The sequence below is a fragment of the Panonychus citri genome, unplaced genomic scaffold, assembly GCF_014898815.1.
Source record: "Panonychus citri isolate SS breed McGregor unplaced genomic scaffold, ASM1489881v1 Contig00074, whole genome shotgun sequence".
Lineage (NCBI taxonomy): Eukaryota > Metazoa > Arthropoda > Arachnida > Trombidiformes > Tetranychidae > Panonychus > Panonychus citri.
The window spans coordinates 43,648-53,667 of NW_026515479.1; the positions used below are offsets into that span (position 1 = coordinate 43,648).

The 10,020-nt window shown below is 30.1% G+C and overlaps 1 protein-coding gene across 1 annotated transcript in view; it reads left to right on the top strand.

Annotated features, from left to right (window-relative positions):
* Positions 1-9,868, top strand: part of LOC128386734 (agrin-like) — a 29,371-nt gene extending 19,503 nt beyond the window's left edge. The window contains exons 5-8 of the mRNA XM_053345807.1: positions 84-1,076; positions 5,683-5,784; positions 6,415-6,573; positions 8,425-9,868. Of these exons, the coding sequence (XP_053201782.1) occupies positions 84-1,076; positions 5,683-5,784; positions 6,415-6,573; positions 8,425-8,678 (1,508 nt within the window). The 3' untranslated portion in view covers positions 8,679-9,868. The remainder of the gene's footprint in view (positions 1-83; positions 1,077-5,682; positions 5,785-6,414; positions 6,574-8,424) is intronic.
* The last annotated feature ends 152 nt before the right edge of the window (positions 9,869-10,020 follow it).

A 10,020-nucleotide genomic window follows, 5' to 3' on the forward strand; every position in this document is an offset into this window, starting at 1 on the left:
TTATTAAATTGACATTAACTGTAAATTGTATTTACTTTTAAACATGATGGCGATGAATGAACAAAAAAAAACTATACTAACAGTTTCCAGTTTATGCAAATCAGTTGATTGCAAAACCGTTGATGAACCTGGTAAATGCCTTGAAGGTCAATCTTGTGATTGCAATCAATTTAATTGTCAAATTGAACCAATTGAACCAGTTTGTGGAGATGATGGTATTACCTATGCTAATCAATGTGAATTAAGACAATCATCTTGTCGCAAGCAATTTAAATTATCACAATTATATTTTGGTACATGTGATCAAATGATGATTAGTTTAATCACAACTTCCACCATTACCATTGATCCGATAACTTCACCATCTTCATCAATTGTCAATCAAAACTCAAATGATATCAATGATTTACTTAATTCTGCCAATCGTGCCAAAAATAATCACGATAATCATGATCAGGTTGTGAATTCAAAAGGTGCTGATTCAATTGGAACCAATGATTTAGATAATATTGACTCGCAATTAGAATCATATCAAACTTCAACCTCGAACCAGCATCATCATCATCAACATCATCACCATCATAATCGTCATCATCACTCCCACAAACAACCACAATCAACGAATGACCATCATCCCAACCAAATAACAAGCGATCCTAAAGTGACCTTAATAACAACATGTGATAACCTTTTATGCCTTTTCGGTGCTTCATGTCAATATAATTCATCTGATTATCCATATTGCCATTGCTCCTTTCACTGTGATGCTGAGCCATTCCAATCGTCCCCACCCTTACCAGGTGATCCTTTTGATGAATCATCACTTTCATCTCTTCCTCTTTCCGGTTCCGCTGCTTTTGAAAATGATCGGAGACTTATTTTTGTCTCTTCTCTTCATGAATCAATCTGCGGTTCTGATGGACAATATTATGATAATGAATGTCAAATGAAACGGGAATCATGTAACCAACAGAAAGATATTTCAATTGTTGATGATAAATTTTGTGAGCAACAATCAACTTCCGTTTCCAGTCAGTTAAATACTGATGATAATAAATTGTTAACCAATTCTAATGGTAAGTCATTATAATAATCTTACAATTTATAATAAGAAAAACTTTCGTTCATGATAATCAACCGAATCTCGAAATGTTCATGATAATTGATTCATTTTAGAAAATGAAAACTTTTTCTCTCTCATCATATTAATTGAGTAACTTATCATGAGATAAATACGATAATTTTCATAATAAATTCTCATTGAATTCATTCATCATTTTCATGCGGAAATATTTCTAACAGAATTTAAATTCCAAATGCTAAGATTACAATATTCGGAATCAATTTGAGTAAATAAATAATAACAAAGAATTAACCAAATTAACTATTCCAAGTTGTTAGAGTTCATCAAGAGATATTAACGGTATATATGTTATGATATGAAAAGATGATGAGGATGCTGGAGAAGAACAAGAAAGAGAATTTTTTTTATTCAAGAGAATAAAGAATAAAGAATAAATTCTAAAATATATTATCTCATTTCATTTGAGAACTGGGAGTTGATTGGAATCCTATTGGAATTGTTTTCTCCACTCGGGAGAAAAACACTTGAAGTAAATCAGAATTTCACTGCCCCAGGGCAAACACACCTTTCCATTTTCAACTTTACTCCGATAGTTCTGATTCTCAGACTACATATAAGTTCACCATCATCACCATGAAAATAATCATCATCATCTCTCAATAACTTTCACTTTTCCTCCCAATATCTATAACCTTTTTTTATAACATCTTCTTTGTTTTTTTTATTCTCGATTTAGAACTTTTTTCTCCTGATTTTATCTCTTGAACCTTCATGATATCATCATGATGATGGTGATGATGATAACCAATAACCACCCACTTTTGAAACTGCATCAGACAGCATGAGGAGATAATAATAACACTCATATTCATATAATACATGAGAAGAAGAGGAAAAAAAAAGTCAAATACTCAAAGAGTATTTAACTTGGATTCTATTTTTTTATCTTCATCTTTTTACCTGGAATTTTATTATTTTTTTCTTATTCTTTTTTATTTCTTCCCCTGTAAATCTAGTTGAACACCTTTTCCATGTTCTTTCAATTCATTTTTTTTTCTCCTTCATGAATCCAATCGTTTTGTTCAATATTATATTATAGATATTCTTCCATGATATTCATCATTTATCTGTCAGATAAAAAGATGTAGATAAAATTCAATCTTGAATCCATTAAGATTATCGTTGAATTGTAAGTGAAGAAAGCAAAATGTACTAAGCTGATTCTGAAGAACGGAACAAATCATGAACAGAATTTACAGTTACATGTGTATACATATACAGTGGAGGGAGTGGAAAACATAATACATGATAAGATGATGATCATCTCCAGAAGCATCATGATGATAATGAATAAAAAATATGCAACAAGAAGTAGAAATCAGAAAAAAAACTGAATTGCTTTTACTTTATATATTTCATCATTATTCTGAGTCTGAATAATATTTTCCTGTTACCTGAATTGATATGCTCATAGTTTTATCGTGTTTCCTGATGATGAAGGATGAACTTATCTGAATCTGATGAATTTTTTTCTCCTCTTGCAATTTATCATCTGATAATCAAAGTGAAATAAAAGTTGATAGATGCAAGATTATGAGAAAGTAATTTATCAATTGGTTTTCATCTAATATTCACCATGGACTCTTGAAATTCATGATCATGATTTAATCTCGAATTCAGATTTTTGTTCCGTTCTTCCGTTATACAGACAATAATTGACTCTCTCTCTCTCTCCCTCCCTCTTTGAAATCATTCAGGAAATTAATGGAATCTCATGATAAAAATTCAACATCATGATGAACTTTTACTACAATCTCTTTAAGAATAATCTTATCTAATACCTTTGAAGGAGTAAAAGGAGAGAGAGAGAGAGAGAGAAGCGGAAGTTAACCAGTAGACAAGATCCGGAAGTAGGACGATGAAGTAGATTTGAGATTTGAGAACAGGAAAAGGAAAAGAGTAACTCAAAATTTTCAGGGGGAGGATATGATAACATAATGAATATGATAAAGTATATATATAACTTTATAGTTGAATGTAAATTGAATTTTCCCCTGAGGCTTTGATCATGATGAGGATGATTGAATAGATGAATTAAAAGTTATATATGTAAATAAAGATTAACATATTATTCATGAGAATCCCACTTCTCTCTCATGTCCATGAATGAATAACATCATTGATGGGAAATTAGTAATTCATTTCATGATAGACGATCAACTTTTTACCAGATTAAACGATCAAAATATCAACCAATTTAATTTTGTCAATTTTCCAGCTATTATTTAATTAACTTTTGTGTCCATCAAACTGATGGAAATATTCATTGAATTAATATATAATCATGTAGATTTCATGTAATACATTTAACCATTTACTCTGAGCGGTTGAAACCAACAAGAAAATGGATCAATTGAATATTTCCTGAGTATCGAATGGAATTGAAATCGTTGGTGATGATCATGATTCTGAATAATAGACGGATTCATGTGATTTCACCTTTCTAATGGTTTTCAAAGTTCTTGACACAGAAAAACAGAGTAAACAGAGAACTCAATGAACCATTGAAATGATAGAAAACAATAAGAGATAATGTTACATTTGCAGAAGAGAATTTTAAATTCAGGGTGAAATTTCATCATTCTCATGACCTCTCTATTGTAATCATGCAACTTGAATCTGAAATTCTGACAATAACAATCAATCCATCAGATTAAATTGGGTGAGAAATAAAAGAGATAACGAAACAACTCATTTTTAAGCCGAAAGTTAAATGATAATTTGTTTCATCTATTGAATTGTTCATGAAAATGTATCATTATTATCATGCTTTCCATCCTGAATATAACTCATTCCATGAAATAATAACAACAGCTATTGAATTGTTGTTCTTCAGCTAAATGTTTACCTTTTTATCCCACCGGTGGTTATGATGAATTACTATTATCTAAACCATTTTCATGGTCTGATTCATTCATATATCTATTTGTTTTTATCCCATGTATTTGATTCAGAGATTGTAAAGATGATTAGAACTTTTCTATTTTCTATTACCACTGAAAATTGAGATTCCGTGATTACAGTTTCATGTATCTGAATCTCTCTCTCTCTCTCTCTTGCTATTATTGTCCACTATTGGAAATTGAATTGAATTGATAAAGATGTAGTACTAATGTAGATTTTCATTGGAGATAAAAGTTCATAAATTATCTGAACTGAATGACGATTACTTTTGGATTATTGTTGGTATACATCATGATTATTGATTATTTTATCAGATAGTTGAACCATAATGAACTCCGATAATGATATTAGTTAGTTGGAGGAGGTTGAAGGTGGAAAATGGTGGCCAGTGGTGGTCTTGGTGGTACAGTAAATTTATTGGGTTAAATGTTTTTGCCTCTGAGAGTGTGAAACATGATGAAAATTTGTGATGATAAAAGTGATGAATGATTGTGATGAAGTGATTGGTACAAGATGATAAACTTATCTGCTATCTGAAAGGTATTAGGGATAAGATTCATAAAGAAGGATTAACATTATCCAATTAGATTCTGAACGATTTAGATAAAGAAGAATCGAGGATGAAGATAAAATGATGATAATGATAATGAGGAAGATAAAATGAAAGTGGTTAAGATTTTTTTTCTCCTGATAAAGGAATCAGAATAATGATCATCATTATCATCAAATTGAGAGCATGATGATGATGATGAAATAAGAAATATTTGTTATCAAGTTTTCCTACTCAATTGATTGGAGGATTGGACACTGAATTGATCATGATGAAAAATTGTTCAACAAAATGATGAACAACAAAAGCTAAGAGAGAGAGAGAGAGAGAGAGAGAGAGAGAGAGAGAGAGAGAGAGAGAGAGAGATGATATTATTGATTAGGATTTGGAATGAGATAAACCATTGAAAATATCTCATCTAAACTAAATCAGTGATTAAATTGACTCCAATTGAGTTTCAATGAGCTGTCACCTTTCACATGGTTGAGAAAAAAATTTGGAACCGAAATGATTTCAGATAACAAGGTCAAGCTAATAATGACCATAAGTTTGCAGCTCGAGTATGGACAGTTCAGGAAAAAACGAACTTTAATTTCCCCTCTGAGCGTCAGAATTTTTGGTGAACGAAAAAATCGAAGAAATAATTTTGCTAATCGATTTTATTATTACTATGAAGAAGCAAAAAAAAAACGAAAAATTTTTTTCTTCTCCAATTACTCTAATCTCTAAACTTTATATCTAATATAACAATCAACTAATTGCGTTTAGATTGAAGGACATGAGAAAAAAATGGTCAATGGGTCAATCATACTTTCCGAAAGTTGAACATTTACTCTCGTTTTCTTTTGATTATCATGGAATATCCTGACATTAATCAGATGGATAGAGAAGTTAATTTGACTGTTAATTGATTAGAATAGTAAATTATTAATTATAATAGCAAATTTCTAATGCAAATTCAAAGAGAGAGACAAGAAAAAGTAAAATAATGAAAATTTTCTCCAATTTAATCAACTTACCAACATGAAGATTTAAATATTCATCTCATGAATGTTAATTAATTTGTTCCTTCCACCTTCTCCAGGAACTAATCATGAGACCAAAATGAAGTGTGAATCAAGTGAATTTGGTTGTTGCCTTGATGGACAAACACAAGCCCTTGGTTCTGATTATCTTGGTTGTCCAGGTAAGTGTCCAGTTGATTAGAATCATCATCATCTGATTAACTTGAATCCTCTTTCTCCATGTAAATTATTTAAAAAACTTTCTCTCTATTTCTCTGTCTCAGTCGAAACTGACAAGATGATATTAATTAGATGAAAACAGGAAGAGAATGAAAAAAAAAATATTGAAACCACATGAGAAGAGAAAATTTTTTTCTCTCTTTATTAAATAATAATAATGAAGAAACTAGAACGTAACCATGGTAACCTTGAGTTCTAACTGAAATTAGTCACTCATTCAATACCTTAACTTGTAATATAAATGATATATACTTAATAACGAAAGCTTATCTGTTATCATTAATAGTAACACTCTGTAAATGCCCTAAGGGTGAGTTGGATAAAAAGAAAGGTGAAAAAGTGAAATTTCAAAATCGATCGACTTTATGATAACAAGAGATAGAAAAAAGTTCTAAGTTGACAGAGAAATATTTACTGAAGATGTAAGACTAATGAACAGAATAAATAGACTGTAAGAATAACTTTCGAATTCAAGTTAATATAAATTCGAAAAATTTTCATTACTATTACATTAAAATTTCCATTGGAAATTCTGACATTTTCTTTCTCTTTTTCTTTTATTCTTCCATTAGAACGATGTTTCTGTAATCGTCGAGGTTCCATTGGTTCTAATTGTGATCCGGTTACTCGACAATGTCGATGTAAACCAGGAATTGGTGGCCTTAAATGTAACCGATGTGAGGCCGATTTCTGGGGATTACATATGGCCAAAGGTCAAGACGGATGCTTACGTAAGTATTACAGCTATTGGAGTATCTTTGAAATTGGATGAATGAAAAGTTCTGACACAATCACTGAATAGATACATGAACACATATGAGTTAATCATGAAGCAGAAAAAAAACAAACCATGATAATATAACTTGATTATATTCCAGTTGAATTGATTCGTGTTAGTTTAATATTTGTTGATGTCTTTATTTTTATCATCATCATCATCATTGTTTTCATCTCTTTCTTGCATCACTTACTTTTATTGATTTAGTCTCGTTAATCAACAAACTGTAACTTGTTGTGATAATATTCATTACTCAGCATTCATTTAATCAATTATCATTAAGGTAACTAAAGTTTTCTATCATTATAACATGATATTTGTTTGCCGTTATAATAAATTCCCAAAATCCTTTACTTTGTCTCAGATTATTATCATTTCTAAGCCCAGTTCCTCTCTCTCTCTCTCTCTCTCTCTCTCTCTTTCATGTAATAGTTTCAATACTTGAAAATTTCAACTGAATATCAGATGATATTAATCATGAGAATAAAAATGTTGAACACTAAATAGTTAGCACTTTTTACATGGTAACATTTCAACGGATTTCCGATGTAACTTAAGACCTTCAACTTATCTATTTTTTTTCATCTTCTCCTTTTGTTTATCCATTTTCGTTTCACTTCCGGTTCAGTCTCTGAGTTTGTATTTAATCAGCAGTAAGAATCAAGTTTCAGAAAACAAAATACTCAATCAGCATTTATCAAGCGTATTAGACAGGGAGAAATGTTTAAATTCTGTGAAATTCAGTTGCATATTTTATTCAACGAAAACTTCAACCCACAGGTAAAGGAAAAGGAAATGATTACAACCAAAAGTTGGTATTTCAGTTCAGAGGTTGATAATTTTTCCATTGTAAAACGATAATAAAGTAAATCTTATAAATCGAGAGCATCACAATGGAGATGATGAAAACTTCAGAGGATTTTTTATCATCTTCCCATGAAATTAGCTCATGATTAACGGATCTAAATTTTAAATGATTCGGATGAACAGGTAACAGTTAACGAGGGATAAGTAGGTGACTTAAGTCTATCCAATTTCAATTAGAATTTTATTTTCAATTCCAATTGCATGATGATAATGAGGATGCTGAGGAAGATGATGGAAGAACTAAATTGGATAATAGTCTAAAGGAAGAGATGAACTTCTCGAAAGTTGTATTTCCATTGATAGAAAACATTTTCCTTCTCCTTTTCATTTCTCTTATTGGATTCTTGTTTACAACCAACTTGTTTCTCTCTCAATTACCTGCACTCACCTTTACTTAAACTAATTCACTGTTTATTCAATTCTAAATGATACAACAATCAAGTAATTGGCAATTTACTCTACAATAGATACAAACTAAAATCTAACATCAGGTAACATTTTATTTCCTCTTCCTTTATACTACTAATATGTTTTATTTAACAAATTCTCTTCCACCAAGATGAGTGAATGAAGATAAATTGTCCACTCTCAGTTAGAGTTAACAGTAAATTGTGATTGTAATCTTAATCAATTCACTCGAACTCGATAACTACACAACTAAATTTTTTAGATTTTCGCGGGAAAAATTTTTCAGTTCACCTTCTCATCTTAGAAATGAGGTAACGGTACTTTGTAGATACAAAGTTTGACAATAAAGGTAAACATGATAAATCTGAATATAAGATGAATACTTTTGTTCAGTGATTCGTTTCGTTCCAATTGAATTGATTCTCCCTGTGATCATGTTAATTTATTTTCTAATAAAGAAAAAACTTTTCCTCTTCTTCTTGGAACTTTTTTCCCTTCCACCTCAACTCATTTTATCCTTTTTCTTTAGCTTGTAACTGTAATAAATTTGGTTCAGTTCGAAGTGATTGTGAACAAACAACAGGTAAATGTGTTTGTATTCCCGGTATCAAAGGTCCAAAGTGTGATATTTGCCCACAAGGAACAATTCTTGGACTTCATGGTTGTACTCATGGTAAGTTTCCATCTTTTAAGATAACAGGGAATCATATGAATAGATTGAACTTTTCTGTTCGAAAAAGTTACAAAAACAAACAAACAAGTTACAAAGAAAATACTCAATGAATTGTTTACATGGAATAGTAAAGGTAAATATTAACATGGAACAATTTTTTTTCTCATATATTTTGAATTCTCAATAAACTTTAAGATAAGTAGCTTTGATTATTGTATTGGTTTTACTACTTGATCGAACCATTGATTCGTGAACTTGTTCACATTTAAATATATATATTTTTCCTTATCGTTGTTTCATCGTCATCATAATCATCTAACATGATGATAAAAATTTTCATGTCAATCCAATTCTCGGATCAGTTGAGTTGATTTTATATAATATCCATGAATAGTAAAGTAAATGTCAGAATTTCCAATCGATGATTAAGTTTCCTAAAGCGACAATTACGATTCTATTCACGTTCGTCAGAGCTTCTAGATGCAATGGGAATGGCGAAATTGTGACTTTCACTCAATGGTTAATATTATGGAGTAATAATGATAATAATAATAATTGGGAGAAAAGCTTTTCTCTTGAAATAGGAAATCAGATGAAATTAAGGTTGGAGTGTTGGGAAGTGGCAGTTGAGATGAAATTGTGATGATTTAAATGGTTAAGCTTATAAATTGATAACTTCCGTTTCCATTCATTTCCTTATTATCATTGAGTTGATTGTGATAATTGATGAAATCGATGAATAATCCAAAATGATGGTGATTAACTTTACAGCTTGAGTATTAATTGTAAAATCAGTTTCCACTTGAATTGATTTTTTAATCACTTTCATTAATCTAATTATCGTCAGTTTTGTCATTCGCCATCCCAGTTAATTGTTAAACTTTTTGACAGCATCAGTTCCGTTTCCTTGATTTACCTTTTTCTCTTCTTGTTCCTTTTTTTTCATCTAATGTGTTTTTCCTTTGTTTTTCTTCATCTATCGATTTAAATTATATACAATTAAATGAACAATTTTCTTTAATCAATTTTAAACCCATCATAACAGAAGCATTTTAAATGAAGTTAATTATTTTCTCAACAATTAAGTTAATCACTGAATTGTTTTAACAGAATAATTTACCTTTTAAAGGAAAAGTTTAAAAAGATAAACAATGTTACTCTTTTTCTTTCAATTTCTTTACTTTTTTTTACTTTTTTTTCCAATGGATTCAGGGTAATTTCTTATGAGAACTTCAATGAACCAGAATAGAAGTGTTTTCTTTTTTTTGTTTGGAAAACAATCTACAAATAAGATTAGAACTTTTTTTCATTGGAATTGTTAATAAAACATCGTTGCAAGTTGAAGATTTAATTGCTGAGAAATTGAAAAAATTGAGACTCAATTGAATTCGCAAGGTAACATTTGGAACTTTTGTCTTCATGGTTCAGAATCGGTTTCAGAATTGACGATTC